Raw genomic sequence first — 19,978 nt, 5'->3', positions numbered from 1 at the left:
GACAGGCTGTATCTCTTGACCCAAAGCTAGTGACCTCTACACACCAACAACTTCCTGGCCTGTTTTTCAAATCTGATGCTGCCCTCACATATCAATGACTGTTCCAATACATCTGGAGTTTCATTGAGATTTCATTGGTCCCTCAGTACAACCAGGACACTTTCTAGTGTTCCACCCACTTGACTGTTACCACCACCCTCATCATCGTCTTCCTTCAATTACCATCATCACCATGGGAATAGTCAAGAAGTCACTGCTGACTAAGATGAGAGGAAGGTGATACTGCAGACACAGGGCTGGAGACCAGGGAAAGACTTTATTTGTGCTGGGACATCACCATGGGGGTGGGGGTCGATGGAGGAGCTGCTGTGTCTACTCCCAATCATCAACTGACTCTGGTTCTCTCCCCTTTCACCTCATTACTTTTTGGACCACATCATTGCTTGTTGCTGCAGAGTCCTTTCTATCCATGCCCCTATGGCATTCTTTAGTCCAAAATAAACTGTTTCCTCTCATTCTCACGCTCTTTTGTCTCCTTGTGTTCCTTATTTCTCTTTGACCCAGTTGCTATCCGTTTTACCCCTGCTGAGCTCAGCCACAAAAATGTCAAACTCCTTCGCATTCAGTTTCATAGACTTGATTCACCCTCTGTCCCCTCAAATAAAATGCCTCCATGAGTGGACACCCTGGGCAGCACATCTCCTCTGAATTGCACACAGCTACAGAGAAGGAAGCTGTAACTGTGTAGGATCAGACTGCAAAGTGTCCTGGATCTGGACAAGCTCCTTCAACTTCTTCTCCAGTTCCTGAGCCACCTGCCGCAGCTCTTTAGCCAACTCTGCTTCTGCACCCTCAGACAAGTGCTTTGAATCCTGCACAAGACTGTACACATCCATCCCAAGGGTGATTCCTGCAAAGATTCCACCCCTGATCCGGGCTCCTCTGGTCATTGTCAGTGCCGTGCCTCGTAAGGCTCTCTGCACCCGCTCGGCACTTTGAGCTGAGGTTCTCCCAGTGGTCATGAGGCTCCTGGCTTCACGTAGTAATTGAGGATTCAGTCTGGCTTCTTTGATGGCACAGACGTTACGCCCAAGGCCTTTCAGAGATGTTTTCAAATCTACAAGTCCAAATAGAACTTTAGGTACACACTTAAGCATAATTCTTTTGAACTTGTTCAATATGTCTATGCTGACTGACAACAGGCGGTGGGCTTCATCATGGACTGACGATCTGTTTGCTTCCTCCACTATGGTACTGGTAATACCGGTTGCAGTAGACACTGCTCCCAGCGCCATTCCACCTGCTGACAGCACCAGACTTGTCCCTGCTGTCACGAGTGCCAGGGCGAAGCCAAGGATGGTCATGAGTCCAGAGGCAGCACCTGTGGAGCTGGCCACCACGTTGGAGATGGTGCAGCCCCTGTGCACCCTGTCAACCTCTTCTGCAAGGTCACAGAGCTTTCTTATGTGCTGCTCAACCTCCGTTTTCACCTGCGGAAACTCGTCCCAAAACCTCTTCACCTCCTGCAGGTCTTTCTGGATCTTCTCTTTTTCCTCTTCGGTCATGTCTGCTGTGAGCTTCTTCAGAGCTTGACGCAGCTCATCAGCCTCTTCCCTGTAACAGTAAAGGTCAGGTGATTAAGGAAGTTTGCTTATCTATAAAATGGGCCCCATAACATCTACCCTGCACTAATCACACAGTTTGCACTATAAATCAAGTGGAAAAGGAATTCACAAGTGCACAGAATTTTTCTTTCAAAAAGGAACATGCTTGGTTCATAGATGTTCTGTGGTCCTTAGTAAAGGCTTGATGAGTACAAGTCTTCTGGATGCTCCTTAGTGTGTGGCATTTGAAAGAGACACCTTCTCTCTCAAGAGCAAGGCCATGATACCAAGGTATTTGTTGATAGGAAATTCTGTAGGTGAACAAAAAGACATGGATTGGAGCCCAAAAATACCTTAATTCCGAGAATGTCTGGGTGTGGGGAAGAATTACCATTACTCAGAGAGAAGCCTTTCTTTGCTCTCAGTAGCTGCGAAGAGATCTGTAGCTCCTTGAGTGTCCTGCCTTCTAGAAAAGCCCGTGTTTGCCTGGGACTTTGGACACAAGACCACACAGGTTGAGCATCTCTATTCCAAAATTCCTAAACCTGAAATGCCTCAAAGTCGAAAATTTTTTTCAGTCCTTAAGGTTGACTTCAGGGCCTGGAGCTCGGTGGTCACATGCTCTACCACGTGAGCGGGGCTCCCAGTCCTTTTACTTTCGGATTGTGTTTCAGATAAGGTCTCCCGCTAACTTTACCTGCTCCAACCACAGACCTTCACATGTGTTGGGTGCTTTGGTGTCATTTCTGTCCTCCTGTATCCACCTCTGCAGTAATTGGGAACACAGGTGCATATCATTAGGCCCACCATAGGTTTTATAATTGCATTTTACTTTTGAGTTAACCTACACTAATAATGGAAGAGGATTTCATTGCAACAATTCCACACGTGCATACAATGTGGAATTAACTTTGAACAAGTTTGTCCCCTCCATTATACACCCATCCCCTCCTTTTTCAAACGATGTTTGGTGGGATTCACTACATATATGTAGCATACTTCAATCCTCTTCACCCTTCAGTATCCTTTCCTCCTCCCCTCCCCCAATTATCCCAACAGTCTCCCTATAATATTCATGTCCCATTATTGTCACTATCATCATCCTCATCATTTTAGGTCTAGGTTCTACAAAGAAGAGAGAACAGGTGATATTTAGTTTTCTGAGCTTGGCTAATCTCACTCAATATGCTGACTCCATTTTCCTCCAAATGCAATAATTTCATTTTTCTTTATGGATTAGTAAATATCTAATGGTGTATGTATATAGATATGTAAATATATATGTACACATTTGTACATAGATATATTTATACAACATATTTTCCTTATCCATTCATCAGTTGTATATATCTTGAATGACAGTGGAGTTTGGCTATTGTGGACACAGCTGCACCAAACATAGGTGTGCAGTATCTTTCTTGTGTATTGATTTATACTCCTTCAGCTATTTCCCAAGAGTGGTATTGTGGCATCATAATGTAAGTCTATTTTTAGTTCTTTGAGGAACCTCCACACTGATTTCCACAGTGGTTGCACTAGTTTCCATTCCCACCAACAGTGTATGAGAGTTACATAAGATCTCCAATGTTCATGGATTGGCAGAAATATCATGAAAATGGTTATACTGCCAAAAGCAATCTACAAATTTAAGCAATGCCTACCCATCCAAATCCCAATGTCAATCTTTTGCAGAAATTCACATGAAAGCTGAAAAGACTATGAATAGCCTAAGTAATCCTGAGCAAAAAGAACAATCCTGGAGATATCAGAATTCCAGACTTCAAATTATACTACAGAGCCATAGTAACAAAAACAGCATGGTAGAGGCACACAACCAGACACAAAGACCAATGGAACAGAATAAAAAATCCACAAATAATTCCGTACACCTACAGACATCTGTTCTTTGACAAAGGAGCCAAAGACATCCATTGGAGTATAGACAGCCTCTTCAACAAATGGTGCAGGGTAAACTGTTTATCTACATGCATAAGACTGAAACTAGACTCCTTTGTATCTCTCAACCTGTACAAAACTCAACTCCAAATGGATAAAGGATCTCAATGTAAGACTTGAATCTTTGAAACTACTATAGGAAAACATAGAGAAAACTCAGAGATATAGGCATAGGAAATTGTTTTCCAAATAAGATCCCAGCCTGTTTTTGAAATAGGATCTAACTAACTTTTTGCCCACCTTGGCCTGAAACTGCCATCTGGCTGTCTGCCTCTCAAGTCACTGATATTGCAGGCATGTACCACACATGCCTTATCCAAAATCTGAAATATTTTGAGCACTGACACAATACCACAAGTGAAAAGTCTTATGCCTGACCTCATGTGGAAAGTTGCAGTCAAATCGCAGGTGCACTAAAAATATTACATAAAATTACTTTCAGGCTATGTGTATAGGTATAAAATAAAATAAATGAATTTTGTGTCTAGACACTGGCCCCATACACAAAATATTTCATTATGAATCTATAAATATTTCAAAATCAGAAAAATTTCAGAATCTAAAACATTCTGGACACAAGCATTTCAATAAAAGATACTGAACCTTAATGATGCAATGTGTGGTGGGAGTTTTGGTATTGTCTTTGACCTCAAGAGACACTGGACACTGAAGGCCTTGACTTGTGGGAGGGGAGGGAGACTCCAAGTCAGCTCTGAAGCAGCCTGGGATGAAGCCTTCTGATAGTTAATCTGATTGTCAACTTGACTGACTTGAGAGACACCAAAAATTGGTAAATCACAATTATATACGTTCTGCAGGGGTTTTTCAAAGATGATTGGAGGGAGATTCCAAGATGGTGGCTAGAGGGAGGAAGCAGAAAGCGTGCCTCTTAAAGTGAAATCTTGGAGAGACGCTGGAGACACACTTTGCAGGCAAGGCCACTGAGAAGAGGCAAAACTTTGACCCCTCCACACTTCCAGCCTGTGCAAAGAATCTCCACTTCACGTTAAACGGGGAAACCAGGAGGGCCCCCGGGCTGCCAGATGTCCGTGCCCAGATGGATTGGGAAGACACGGACAAGATGAGCTAAGCGGTATGCAGTACTTCCACAGACAACCCTGGGCCAGATCAGCATAGCCTCCTGAACAGACCGACTCCCACCCAGGGAAAAAAGAGAAACTGAGTAATAAGCAATAAGAACAATAAAGACACGTGGGAAAGAGGGTGGGGTGCCCTGAACGCCGAAGTGGGGGAGGGGAATCCCTCCTGGAACTGTAAATCAACAAGCTAGGCCCAGTCAGAGAAGCTCTGGCGGTAGCAGGGGCACGCCCAGCAACCAGGAGCAGGAAAGCTTGTGAGAGTGGCAGAGGGAGGAAAACTCCACAGGAGATGGGGGAACACCCACTTCCCATGTGAACTGTAAATAAACATGCAGGCCTGAGAAAGTGTGTGCAGTGTCACCTCCCCCAGTGTGCTTGGAAAGGGGAAAGCTTGTAGAAGTGGCATCGCGCACAGAAGAACTCTGAGAAAACAAAGCCTGTGGGGCCAGGTGAGTGCTAAGCTCAACCCAGAGATCTGCATAAATAACACCTCCAGCAACAGCAGGCTGACAGCAGCAGGAAGGCAAGCCACAGCCACAGATAACATTCTCAGAACTATCTCCAGACTCTTTTTTTTCTCTCTCCCTACCTTTGCTGAGACAACAACCAAACTACACCTGCATGCTGAAAAACTTACTGAAACTGTATTGCATTTGAACTTGGGACACTTTGTGGGTTTTTTTTTTTGTTTTGTTTTGTGTGGTTTTGTTCTACTTTATGTTTCCCCTTTGATGAGACAACTACAGAACAACATCTGAGGCACCATCTCTGGGATTGGAGGCTGAGACAAACACCAAAATTATTAAGACTGAAACTTCATTGCATTTGAACTTAGAGGGCTTTATATATATATATATTCTTTCTTTTACTTATTTTTTATTTTTATTCTTATCTTTATTCTTTTTATTTTCAATCCTTTCTCTGTATCTCTCATGCCTTTTCAGCTTATGGTTGATTAGTACACTGTCTCTGCCTGTTTATATCTTTGAAACTTTTTTTGTTTGTTTCTTTGTTTTGTTTTATTTTTTTCTACTTGATTATTTCTTTTTCCCTTTTCCCTTAACTTCTTTACTTTCCATCACCTCTCACCCTTCCATTCTAAATATCACTAGTGCTATTATTACAAGCTAGAAAATACTTAATTGCACACAGTACAGGGACAATAACAACAACAAGGGCAATGACGGGAAGACAGAAAAAACAGGGAAACCAGTTTCCCCACAGTAAAAAATCAGTACAGGAACCAGAGGGAAATGAAGAAAACAGATACTCAGATCCAGACTCCAACAAAATGAAGATAAGCTATGCCAAAGAACCCAATGAGAACACAAGAATAATTTAAAAGAAGACATACTACAGGTACTCAATGAGAATTTTATAGAGATGATACTGGTCAACCAAAATGTACAGGAGACACTCAAGAAATTCCAAGACAACAAAAATAGAGAATTTGAAAAATCAAAAGAAGAAATAAAGGAAACCATAGAAGCACTGTATAAACACCAAAGTGAAACAAAGAACTAGATTAATAAAGAGATAAATGAACTCAGGACAAAAAAAGACAACATTAAAGAGGAAACAACCCAGGATATGGAAAACTTCAGAAAAAAGAATGAAACAGAACTGCAAAACAAAACGGAAGGCCAATCCAGCAGAATAGAACAAACAGAAGACAGAATCTCAGAACTCAAAGATGAAATGGTAATTAAAGGAAAAACCAAAGAACTATTAATTAAACAACTCAAGACCTGCGAAAAGAAAATGCAAGAACTCACCGACTCCATCAAAAGACCAAACTTGAGAATCATGGGCATCGAAGAAGGAGAAGAGGTGCAAGTGAAGGGAATGCATAATATATTCAACAAAATAATAACAGAAAATTTCCCAAATCTAGAGAAAGATATTCCCATACAGATGCAAGAGGCCTCCAGAACACCAAACAGACCAGTTCAAAATAGAACTACTCCACGACATATCATCATTAAAACAACAAGTTCAGAAACTAAGGAAAGAATATTGAAGGCTGTAAGAGAGAAAAAACAAGTAACATACAAAGGTAAACCCATCAAAATCACAGCAGACTTCTCAACAGAAACATTAAAAGCAAGAACAGCATGGGGTGAGACCTTCCGGGCACTGAATGAAAATAACTTCAACCCAAGGATACTCTACCCAGCAAAACTATCATTCAAAATAGATGAAGCGATAAAAGTCTTCCATGATAAGCAGAAACTAAAACAATATGTGACCACAAAGCCACCACTACAAAAGATTCTTCAAGGGATTCTGCACACAGAAAGTGAAACCCAACTTAACCATGAAAAGACAGGCAGCACCAAACCACAGGAAAAGAAAAAGCAAGAAAGTAGAGAGTAACCTCAACTTAGGTACACACAATCAAACCTTCAAACAGGTAAGACAACTAAATGACAGGAATCACCACATACCTATCAGTACTAAAACTTAATGTTAATGGACTTAATTCCCCCATCAAAAGGCATCGTTTGATGAACTGGATTAAAAAGGAAGATCCAACAATTTGTTGCTTACAGGAGACCCACCTCACTGACAGAAATAAGCACAGACTTAGGACGAAAGGCTGGAAGAAGATTTACCAAGCCAATGGCTCCCCAAAACAGACAGGAGTAGCAATACTTATCTCTGACAAAGTAGACTTCAAACCTACATTGATCAAACAAGATAAAGAAGGCATTCCATACTAATAAAAGGGGAAATAGAAAAAAAGGAAATAATAATTATCAACCTGTATGCACCCAATGTCAATGCACCTAATTCCATCAAACATACCCCGAAGGACGTAAAAGCATATATTAACTACAACACAGTGGTTGTGGGAGACTTTAACATCCCACTACCATCAATAGATAGGTCATCCAAACAAAAAATCAATAAAGATATCCAAGATCTAAAATATACAATAGATCAAATGGACCTACTTGATTTCTACAGAACATTTCATCCAACTTCTACACAATATACATTCTTCTCAGCAGCCCATGGAACCTTCTCCAAAATAGATCATATTCTAGGGCACAAAGCAAGCCTCAGCAAATATAAGAAAATAGAAATTATACTGTGCATTCTATCTGATCACAATGCATTAAAACTAGAACTCAACAACAAAAGTAAAGACAAAAACATGCAAACAGCTGGAAACTGAATAACTCATTACTTGATGAACAATGGGTCATTCATGAAATAAAAGAGGAAATTAAAAAGTTCCTGGAAGTCAATGAAAGTGAAAACACAACCTACCAGAACCTATGGGACACAGCAAAGGCAGTCCTGAGAGGAAAGTTTATAGCCATGAGTGCATATATTAAAAAGACTGAAAGATGTCAAATCAATGACCTAATGATACATTTCAAACTCTTAGAAAAACAAGAACAAGCAAATCCCAAAACAAATAGAAGGAGAGAAATAATAAAAATAAGAGCTGAAATCAATGAAATAGAGACCAAAAAAACCATACAAAGAATTAATGAAACAAAAAGTTGGTTCTTTGAAAAAATAAACAAGATCGACAGACCCCTGGCAAACCTGACTAAAATAAGGAGAGAAAAAAACCCAAATTAGTAGAATAAGGAATGAAAAAGGGGAGATAACAACAAACACCATGGAAGTCCAGGAAATCATCAGAGACTACTTCGAGAACCTAAATGCAAATAAATTTGAAAATCTTAAAGAAATAGACATATTTCTAGATACATATGATCATCCAAAACTGAACCAAGAGGAAATTAATCACTGAATAGATCTATAACGCAAAATGAAATTGAAGCAGTAATCAAGAGTCTCCCCAAAAAGAAAAGTCCAGGACCTGATGGATTCTCTACTGAATTCTATCAGATCTTTAAAGAAGAACTGATACCAACCCTCCTTACTGTTCCATAAAATAGAAAGGGAAGGAAAACTGCCAAACACATTTTATGAAGCCAGTATTACACTTATCCCAAAACCAGGCAAAGACACCTCCAAAAAGGAGAACTATAGGCCAATTTCCTTAATGAACATTGGTGCAATAATCCTCAATAAAATAATGGCAAACCGAATTCAACAACACATCAAAAAGATTATTCACCATGACCAAGTAGGCTTCACCCAGGAATGGTGGGGTGGTTCAACATACGAAAATCAACAAACGTAATAAACCACATTAACAGAAGCAAAGATAAAAACCACTTGATCATCTCAATAGATGCAGAAAAAGCCTTTGATAAGATCCAACATCATTTCATGATAAAAGCTCTAAGAAAACTAGGAATAGAAGGAAAGTACCTCAACATTATAAAAGCTATATATGACAAACCTACAGCCAGCATTATACTTAATGGAGAAAAACTGAAACCATTCCCTCTAAATCAGGAACTAGACAAGGATGCCCACTATCTCCACTCCTATTCAACATAGTACTGGAATTCCTAGCCAGAGCAATTAGGCAAGAAGAAGGAATAAAAGGAATATAAATAGGTAAAGAAACTGTCAAAATATCCCTATTTGCAGATGACATGATCCTATACCTTAAAGACCCAAAACACTCTATTCATAAGCTTCTAGACATCACCAATAGCTACAGCAGGGTAGGAGGATATAAAATCAACATAGAAAAATCAATAGCATTTCTATACATTAATAATGAACAAACTGAAAAAGAATATATGAAAACAATTCCATTTACAATAGCCTCAAAAAAAATCAAATACCTAGGTGTAAACCTAACAAAGGATTTGAATGACTTCTACAAGGAAAACTATAAACTTCTGAAGAAAGAGATTGAGGAAGACTATAGAAAGTGGAGAGATCTCCCATGCTCATGGATTGGTAGAATCAACATAGTAAAAATGTCGATATTCCCAAAAGTAATCTACAGGTTTAATGCAATTCCCATCAAAATTCCAATGACATTCATTAAAGACATTGAAAATTCTACCATTAAATTTATATGGAAACACAAGAGGCCACGAATAGCCAAGGCAATACTCAGTCAAAAGAACAATGCTGGAGGTATCACAATACCTGACTTCAAACTATATTACAAAGCAATAGCAATAAAAACAGCATGGTACTGGCACAAAAACAGACATGAAGACCAGTGGAACAGAACAGAGGACCCAGATATGAAGCCACACAACTATATCCAACTTGTCTTTGACAAAGGAGCTAAAAATATACGATGGAGAAAAAGCAGCCTCTTCAACAAAAACTGCTGGGAAAACTGGTTAGCACTCTGCAAAAAACTGACACTAGATCCATGTATATCACCCTATACCAAGATTAACTCAAAATGGATCAAGGATCTTAATATCAGACACAAACTCTAAAGTTGATACAGGAATGAGTAGGAAATACTCTGGAGTTAGAAGGTATAGGTAAGAACTTTCTCAATGGAACCCCAGCAGCACAGCAACTAAGAGAGAGCATAGATAAATGGGACCTCATAAAACTAAAAAGCTTCTGCTCATCAAAAGAAATGGTCTCTAGGGGACCAGGAACTAAAGAAAAGGTTAGATCAAAAAGAATTAACCTAGAAGGTAACACACACGCACAGGAAATCAATGTGAGTCAATGTCCTGTATAGCTATCCTTATCTCAATCAGCAAAAACCCTTGTTCCTTCCTATTATAGCTTATACTCTCTCTACAACAAAATTAGAAATAAGGGCAAAATAGTTTCTGCTGGGTATTGAGGGGGTGGGGGGGTAAGGGAGGGGGCGGAGTGGGTGGTAAGGGAGGGGGCGGAGGTAGGAGGGAGAAATGACCCAAGCCTTGTATGCACATATGAATAATAAAAGAAAAAAATGCAAGTTAAAAAAAAAAAAGAAATGGTCTCTAAACTGAAGAGAACACCCTCAGAGTGGGAGATAATATTTGACAGCTACACATCAGACAAGGACTGATGACCAGAATACATAGAGAACTTAAAAAACTAAATTTTCCCAAAATTAATGAATCAATAAAGAAATGGGCAAGTGAACTAAACAGAACTTTCTCAGAAGAAGAAATTCAAATGGCAAAAAAACACATGAAAAAATGCTCAACATCTCTAGCAATAAAGGAAATGCAAATTAAAACCACACTAAGATTCCACCTCACCCCTGTAACAGGTGTTGGCGAAGATTCGGGGGAAAAGGAACCCTCTTACACTGTTGGTGGGAATGTAAACTAGTACAACCACTCTGGAAAAAAATTTGGAGGCTAAACATTGATCTACCATTTGATCCAGTAATACCACTCTTGGGGATATACCCAAAAGACTGTGACACAGGTTACTCCAGAGGCACCTGCACACCCATGTTTATTGCAGCACTATTCACAATAGCCAAGTTATGGAAACAGCCAAGATGCCCCACCACTGACGAATGGATTAAGAAAATGTGGTTTCTATACACAATGGAATTTTATGCAGCCATGAAGAAGAATGAAATGTTATCATTCGGTGGTAAATGGATGGAATTGGAGAACATCATTCTGAGTGAGGTTAGCCTATCCCAAAAGACCAAAAATCGTATGTTCTCCCTCATATGTGGACATTAGATCAAGGGCAAACACAACAATGGGATTGGAGTTTGAGCACATGATAAAAGCTTTAGCACACAAGGGAGGTGTGAGGATAGGTAAGACATCTAAAAAATCAGCTAGCATTTGTTGTCCTCAACGCAGAGAAACTAAAGCAGATACCTTAAAAGCAACTGTGGCCAATAGGAAAAGGGGACCAGGTACTAGAGAAAAGGTTATATTAAAAAGAATTAACCTAGAAGGTAACACACATGCACAGGAAATCAATGTGAGTCAATGCCCTGTATAGCTATCCTTATCTCAACCAGCAAAAACCCTTGTTCCTTCCTGTTATTGCTTATACTCTCTCTTCAACAAAATTAGAAATAAGGGCAAAATAGTTTCTGCCAGTTATCGAGGGTGTGGGTGGGAAAGGGAGGGGGTGGAGTGGGTGGTAAGGGAGGTGTTGGGGGCAGGGGGGAGAAATGACCCAAGCATTGTATGCACATATGAATAATTTAAAAATTAAAATTAAAAAAAAGATGACTGGTATTTGGGACAGTATACCAAGGGAAGAGATGTACACTGATTGAGGGCAACAAATCCAATAGTCTGGTGGGGGAGAGGTGGAGGACAAAATGGGGAAGAAGAGGAAGGTCACCTGGATAACTTAGCCTCTGCCAGGAACACCTCCCATGCTTCGTCTTCAGTAGTCAAGATCTGCACATACTCTGGGATCAGTTTATCCATGAGAAATAAAGTGATGTCCTTAGTGAGGTTTGCAATGTCTAATGGGAAGGATGAAGAAGGTTAAATGTGAACGGCATCATAGTCAAGGGAATTAAACATCATGGTTCTGCGCATCTGCCACCAATAAAAATAAAATAAAATAAATGAGGAAATGAGGTCATAGTGTAGGGCCCTAATCCTTAGGACTGTTCTCCTTATAAGACCAAGGGACATTGTTCTCTCTCTCTCTCTCTCTCTCTCTCTCTCTCTCTCCATACACATAGTAGAGGCCATGTGCAGAAACAATGAGGAGGCCCCATCTGCACACCAGGAACAGAACCCTCACCAGATCCAGCCCTGCCATGCCTGGATCATGACCTTGGTGTTTTGTGATGGCAGCAGAGACCATTACAGCATGGATGGCCATGATGCTTTGCAGAGAAATGGATCTTTTTCAACTAGAGCAATCAGAAAAAGAGCCTTCTGGCCCCAAGAGATGGGAAAACTCCAAGGATAGCTTCTGTCTATAATGTGCCTGCTGCATGTGAATCACTGTGCACCTGCACCTTTGAATGTGACTTTCAACCCACCAGGAGATTCTGAAGTTAGATATTGGGTCAAGAGGATCATTTTTAAGAGCAAATAGAATTGACACTGAAAGAGTGTACTGTAAGGGTGAATATTGGTTTTGGATTATTTTAATATGTATGTACAAAATCTTATCTGAAATTCCTGGGACATAAATATGTTTGGGAATTCAGAATTTTTAGTCTTTAAAACATATTTTACAATAATTTTCAATTTTTTTAAAATGGCTCAGTAATTGTACATATTAAAGGGTTGCCATGTGGTTCCTCAGAGTAATTGGTGTGTCATCACCTCAAATATTTAGAATTACTTTGGGTCCAAACATTCCAAATCCTCCCTCATAGCCATTTTGAAATATACAGTTAGATGGAACGTTTAATTTTCTAGAAGGGAACAGGGCACGTGGGAGCATTACTTGCCAATCCTGGTGACCCCAGGCATTCATGTTTCAGCAGTGAAACAAGTGAATATTCGCATTAAATGAGATAGTGTGAGACTGACTGTAAATGGTCTCAGGTCAGGAGTACAGTCCACGTGAGTCACCCCAAAATTGTGTAGTTTGCTTAGATGTGAAGATATCAGATTATCAGGTCAGGTGTGGGGGGCCAGTACACATTGATGTGCACACTGGGCAAGGTATGAAATGTGCTTCCTGCTGTGTAGCCACAAGAAAGGCAGAGTTCTTACTTCACAGAAGTAATTGATCCTCAGACAGGAAAAGTGGTAGCCCAAGGCCTGCAAGCAGAGAGCTTAGGATTTGAACCAAAGGCCAACAGGACATTTTTTAAAATTAAGATTCATGTTTTTTAAAATTCCTATGATTTCTGCATTCTATTCTGAAATTCCCCTGTGAGTTTACTTTAATTTGAAAATATGTCTCTAACCATACATATAGAGTAAAATGATCATACTAAAGGTGGACGCTCTGAGCCTAGCAGGGGAGGGAATCTTTAGGTGGTGGGGGAACCCAGACCCTCAGCTCTATCCTTGTGACCTCTCCATGTCTCAGGGGACCCAGCTCTCCAGTGGCAAGCTTGGACCCAGTATGGCCTGTTCATTCAATGAGAGGATGTGGGGGGAAATAGAGGGGGCAGGGGGAAGAGGGGAGAAATGACCCAAACATTGAATGCACATATGAATAAAAGAAATTTTAAAAAATGAGAGGATGTCTTTCCTCCCATCCACAACCCTAGCCCTCCCTCAAGACCATGGGGCCTGTTGGAAGCTCATGGTGTCTAAATTTTCCTCACCTGTTCTTTTTCAATGTGACTCCTCCATGCACAATTTGCTCCCCAGGGCTGGCTCCTGGGAAGAATTTCCTGATGCCAAGACAATTGGGGGAAGGTAGGAAAAGGGCCTGAGACAGCAGGACTGCAGGGAGGCTGCTGTGGGTGAGGTGGGAGAGTGTGGTCTCTGGTGGAGCCTGTTTCCTAATTGTGTCACCTTCAAGCTCTTCTTTTCCATGAGATCAGTAGAATCAGTCCCTGCCTGAGCCAGCCACACGGGTGATCAGGTGCTTTGTCATTGGCAGATGCTCTGCACAGTTTTAGGGCTGGTGTTGAGAGAAGTTTCTGCCTTGAATGAACAGTGGGGTGCAGGAAGAGGGGGAGAACCCACAGTTGGGGGGACCTATGATGTGGTGGGCACCTGTGTGAGCCACCTACACGTCACATCTGATCCTCAGAACAACATGGAGAAATACTGCTCTCTTACACAGCTAAGATACAGAGCTCTAGGTAAGACACTTGGGTGGTGACAAGGGTCACAGTGACATCCAGTCTGTGGCATCGTGCGTCACTCTTGCTAAACCATTCAGAGCAATTCTAGCATCTAGCTGGTAGGAACAGCCTCCTTATAGGTACCGGGCCTGGGTCAACCCAGAAGAAGGGGGAGGTGAGTGGGAAAGAGAAACCTCCAGTTGCTTTGGAGATCCTTTCCATGCCCTCCCACATCCTATCCCCTTCTCTCTCCCTTCCCTCGCATCCCTGCCTATGTGCCTTCCCCTACCCTGAGGTTATACTGGGCCCAGAAAAGGAGGCAGGGTGTGGATGAAATGAGCACCTGGTCATTCCCAGGTGCAGATCTAGACCACAAGAAGGAAACATCCAGAAAAGACCATGGCTACCTTTTGCAGAGGGTTAAAAGCTGCTTTTGCTAAGGAGCACTGACTCTTTACTTGGGTGCAGGATTAACCACAGGCAGGAAGCAGTTAGATGACTGCCGTGCCTCCTTTCCAAGGAAACAGAAGGAATAAATGGACATTGGAGAAAATTTAAGGGGAAAAACTTTTGGTTGTAGCCAGCTTGTATGCTGGCCAGTTTACTCAGTTTGTTAATTAAACTGACATTTCTTCCTTCTTTGTTACATGCTGGAGGGTCCACAGTTAACTCCCTTTACTAATTAAACCACACAATCTACCACTTATCTCTCTTTGACCTCCAGAGAAGTAAATCTGTCAGCCAAGAAATAGAGCTTCAGAGATAAGGCACCAGACACCAGGAGACCAAGACCAGCAGCCACTCTGAACTTGTGTTTTGCCACATACTCAAGCTGAGCCAATGAACTCCCCTTAAAAAGGGACATTTTCTCTCAGAAGTGGGATGACAGAGTTTTAAGAGGATGACTCTTCTTGTCCTACTCTTCCACTGACAGATAATAAACCTTATTTCCTTTCCTCAAAAACCATGCTCACATTATGTTAATGACTATTGAGGTCAGGTCAGGGAACCGGTTTTAGGATAGCATACCTGAGAGGGCACTTGAATCCATGGGGCCTGAAGTGGTGTTTCTGAAGGTTTCTGAGAAGCTTGAAGGTGGCGTCCAGGCTGCAGGGAGGAGAGAGCACATGGAGGGATGTGATGAGAGGCAGCTACAGCCGAGGCAGCAGTCAGGGGCCAGGTCTCCTGCCCATCCCTCCATGGTGCAGTAGAGGCCTGGCCAGACTCAACCCACAGTGTTCCTCTTCCCCTGGGCTCTGCAGCTGCTGTGGAAAGAAAGTGAGCCATCTTGCTCCAGCTGCTCTGCCCTCAGCCCAGCTGATAGGGTCCGAGGAGAAGGAAATGGGATGAGGACCGGAAATGTAGAAAGATATGCACAGAAGAAAGAATGGGAGGAATGTTCTGGCAGTCACTTGGGGGTGGGAGCACTGTGTGAACTCCTGGCAATGGCTGATGTTTCTTGAGTGTCTGTGAAAAGCAGGACTCTGACTCCCACCTCCTTAAGAGATCACACAAGTCCAGGAGATGAGGTCAACTGTGACTCCCATCTTAAAGCAGAGGAACAACCACAAAGGCTAGGTGCGGTGGCCAATTTGCACAATAGTGCTGGATTCAGGATTGACCCAAGCCATCTGATTCAAATGACTGTGCTCTACTGCCTTAAACTTACAAAAGTATTTACTCACCCACACACGTTAACTGTGAAGGACGGCTCTCCTTCTGAGAAGTACCCTAAACCAATCCCTGTCTTGGTAAATGCACTGGTGCCACTGTGGATTCCCCGAACCCCTCCCTCCTTGCTTCTGAAAGATTCTCATCCCACCACGATCTTGTTAGGTAGCAGTTAGCCACGAATGAAGGGGATATGTAAGGAGAACCTAAAATGGAGGATTCTTCATGAATTTTCTCTGAGAGGAAAACATTGCAATCAAACTTTCCAACACTCAACAGTGTCTGTTAAGGTCAAAAGAGTCCACCCTTAGGCATCAGGTGGACCTGGGGCTGGGAATTTCCCACAGATAATCACTTTATTTCTGCAAGACAAAGACCAAGCCCATTGGCTGCATCATAAAGAAAGAAGGACCTGGGACTCCAAATGCTGATAGTGCCCTCACTCTAGAGATGACCCACTTTCAGTTATTAAAAGTGACCTCTTCTCCTAATAAACTTTGCTGTCATTTTCATTCTGTTTTCATGACTGCCCTGAATTCTTCTCTTGCTAGATGCAAGGAGCAAGGTGGATATTTGTGCTGACTTTCACATAATGGTCTGTGTCCTGCCAGCCCTGTCTTTGTCCTCTGTGGGCTGCCCAGTCCTGTCTGCTGTGCCACTCTAAGGGTTGTTTCTAACCTTTTCTGTACATCACAGTTCTAAGAACATTATCCTTGCATAAAACTTTGCATTTCATATTGTTTAAGATGTTTCTAGAAGTAGAATGACTGGTCCAAGGGACCAACCTTTAAATTTCTTCATACCAATGGAACACCATTATGCAAGTGAGTGTACAAACAACAGTCCCACAGGCAGTGTGCGATGGTGTCCACTCTTTCAGTCTTACCAGATTGCATCATCTCAAAAACAACTATGGACCTACAAAAACAGAAAATTTCCATTCTCTTGTGATTACCTTACCTGGGGAAATAAGAAAAGAAAGCAAAGGGATTGAGGGCCTTTGTTTTAAGAAGGCAATACGACATTGATCAACTAAATATCCTGAGATGCGATTACAATGAGAGTATGCACTGAGAGGTGTAATGACAGGTAATGATAGCAGTGACAAACACCTGTAGTCATCACTCAGTACCAGTAGTTTCTCTAATGCTTTATATGTGATAACTCATAGGATTCTTCAATAACCTTTAAAGTGTGTACTCTGCATATTCCAGTTTACTGAGGAGGAAACCAAAACAAACCTATCTTGAGGTCAGAAATCGAGTAAGTGATCACTCCTGGGTTCACACCAGCTACAGGGACTCAAGAACCCACACACATTGGACTGGAGGTGTGGTTCAAGTGGTGGAGCACCTGCTTTGCAAGTGAAAAGCCCTGAGTTCAAACCACAGTCCCACAAAAACAGAACAAACAAAAAAGACGCCACACACTACCTGTGCTCACACCGCTGTCAATGAAATGTGGAATGAGGCAAACAGGAAAGCAAAGCTCCATCAACTGTCAGAAGACGGTGCTGAGTAAAGAGGTGATAACTGAAGACAGTAGAAGGGAGGGAGCTGCAATCTTAGAAAGCAGAGAGGGTGGCCAGCCAGGAAGTCAGGAGGTGACACTCTGGGGGTGAGAAGAAGTGTTAATGTCCTCATTTACAAAGTGAGAAAGCAAGAAATACTGGCTACAGTGGAGGACATCAGAATAAAGATGAAAGCAAATTGTTTCTAACTACAAAGTTGTATAAGATACAGACTTTGTAATTCATGCATATTAGGAGGAAGTGTGGAGCAGAGGTAGACAGAGGGCAAAAATAAGTGTATTTCTGATCTATCCTAATAGAAAGTAAATAAATGATGTCTAAATTTCATAACGAGAGAAAGAAAAATGCAAGAGCTCATATGCACTGCCCATCTACTTTAGCACCAGGCTCCATTCTAAGAGCTGTGTAGGCACAGAAACGTTGGTAGTTCTCACACGAACCCTGCAGGCAAAGTGCCGTTATCCTCTGCATATTTCAGATAAGGACACTGGAGCTCATGAAGAGTGATTCACCCAAAGTTAAGAATTTACCCCAGATCACACTCTCATGGTATTCCATGAAGATATTATTTAAAGACATTGATTTGCTTCCCCCTAAAAGGTAAAATTAGAAGCAATTTTTTGTCACAGGAAAAAGGGTATAAGAGCCTCAGACCCAATTGATTTTCCTAACCATAGGCACTTACCCTTTTTAAATTTTTCTGGCGGTACAGGGCTTTGAACTCAGGGCATTATGCTTGCTAAGCAGGAGCTTTACCACTGTAGTCACACTCTCAGTCCATTTTTTGCTCAAGTTATTTTTCAGAGAAGGTCTAGTGCTTTTTGTCTAGGGCCTGCCTTGGACTACAGTCCTCCTACCTACCCCTCTTGAGCAGCTGGGACTACAGATGTATACCATAACACACAGCCCCTGATTTTTTTAATTTTTAAGAAAACAGAAGTCACTTTCCAGTAGTTAGTCATTATCAATCACAATAAAAGAGGGCTGGTTTGTGGTGTCATTATTTAAAAAATGATGGAGGAATGACAGCAGATGTCAATAAAAAATGAGCCTGACTCCTGAGGTTATAAACATCTGTCTAGGGGAAATCTTGGTAGTTGATGAACCACACTCTATGAGTGAAGAAGAGATGATCGGAGAGTATGCTGAATTGGGCAAAAACAGTAACCTCTACCTTGAGCAGATCTCCTTGACCTTACCAGGTGTGCCTGTGGGCTGACTCTCCACTGTGAGGATCCCAGACTCCTGTGTGTCTGTTGGTGGGGGGTGGGGGGATTGGGACTGAGTTCCCTGGGCCTATGACCTCTGGTCTCCAGAGAGCAAGGATGCTTGCAAAGACTTAGGAGTCATGCTCAAAGAGGCCTCTCTGGTAAGTCCTCACAGCTTTAATATGTTAGTAATAATGGGTAATGATTGCTACCGTCATGTTTAAATGGGCAGGGCTGAGTCTGTGAAAGGACAGGAGTTCACCAACATTTAAAAGGAAGAGTTGATAGCAAAAACAAAAAAGGTGCTACAAAGGCTAAAAACTGGAGTTGTAGTGTGGAATGTTTCGTTGATTTTAGTAAGAAGACTAAACTTAGGGTTGAATGCACAACTGGCCCTGTTATCCCAGCTACTTGGGAGGCATAGATAGGAGGATTATGTTTGGAGGCCAGCCAGGCAAAAGAGTTAGTGAGATCCTATCGCTAAAGAATAAGCCAGGTGTGTGTGGTGAAGCATAACAGCAATCCCAGCTACAGGGGGTTATAAGTAGGAGGATGGCAGCCCAACGGTGTCCCAGGCAAAAAAATGCAAGACCTTATCCTAAAAAGAACTAAAGCAAAAAGGGTGGAAGGTATACCTCAAGAAGTAGAACATTTGCTGAAGAAGAGCGAGACCCAGAGTTAAACTCTAGTAGGGCCAACACACACACACACACACACACACACACACCTTAGTAATTTTGGGTAGTTTTGCCTATCATGGCTAACAACACCTATAGCCACCATGACAGCACCAGACAACGAAAGGAGAAGAAGCGGGTGGCAGTGAAGTTCCTGAGTAGTCTTGTTCTATGCCCTGAAGAGTGTGTGTCCCCACAATACGTCAGTCTCTCCTTCATCATTCCTGTCCTGTGACTGTGACCCCCCCCAGCCCTCATGGGGTCACATGTTGATTTGCAGGCAAAGCTCTGCTTCTCCATGTGTGACTCCTGAATGAAGCCTTTCTTTCTCCAACAACACTCAACTCTCTGCCATCGGTTTTTCTGAAGAGTGAGCTTCCACACCAGGCAGCCTCTTCCTTTTGCTTCCTGCTCCAAGTCTACATGACCCCAGAGCAGAACAGCACTTTGAGATCCTGAGACATGGGGACCATGAGCCAACCCAAAGAGCAGAAAAAGTGGCAGTTTGAAAGAGCTGGGCCTTGGGAGACCCCACACATTGGCAAAAGCATCTGCACCCTGGGTCTCACCCTTCCTTGTCCCCTGGTCTCACTCTTACTTCCTGGACTTCTGCTAGGTGCTGAGGTGGGACAGTGATCCTTCCTTGACTGGTGCACAGCCTGTAGCTGCTCAATTCCAGGA

At 42.1% G+C, this 19,978-nt stretch overlaps 1 protein-coding gene across 1 annotated transcript; it reads right to left on the bottom strand.

The window, feature by feature from the left end:
• Window positions 1-297: 297 nt before the first annotated feature.
• On the bottom strand, window positions 298-19,978 carry LOC141425837 (apolipoprotein L2-like). Its single transcript, XM_074084397.1, has 5 exons — window positions 19,896-19,978; window positions 15,240-15,317; window positions 11,837-11,963; window positions 2,302-2,370; window positions 298-1,614 (listed from the first exon to the last, which is right to left on the bottom strand). The coding sequence occupies exons 2-5, from the start codon at window positions 15,259-15,261 to the stop codon at window positions 720-722; spliced, it is 1,113 nt and encodes a 370-aa protein (XP_073940498.1). The 5' UTR covers window positions 15,262-15,317; window positions 19,896-19,978; the 3' UTR covers window positions 298-719.

The sequence above is a fragment of the Castor canadensis genome, chromosome 8, assembly GCF_047511655.1.
Source record: "Castor canadensis chromosome 8, mCasCan1.hap1v2, whole genome shotgun sequence".
NCBI lineage: Eukaryota > Metazoa > Chordata > Mammalia > Rodentia > Castoridae > Castor > Castor canadensis.
The sequence above is the reverse complement of the archived record's forward strand: the minus strand, read 5'-3'. Positions and strand labels throughout refer to the sequence as shown.

What these genes read in the sequence shown, in the direction of transcription:
- LOC141425837 (XM_074084397.1), bottom strand. Translation starts at nt 15,261, where the DNA reads ATGGATTCAAGTGCCCTCTCAG. An exon ending in GGATTCAAGTGCCCTCTCAG is followed by an intron (nt 11,964 to 15,239) that starts GTATGCTATCCT and finishes CCTTCCCATTAG; the next exon opens with ACATTGCAAACCTCACTAAG. An exon ending in GCAGAGGCTAAGTTATCCAG is followed by an intron (nt 2,371 to 11,836) that starts GTGACCTTCCTC and finishes CAATTACTGCAG; the next exon opens with AGGTGGATACAGGAGGACAG.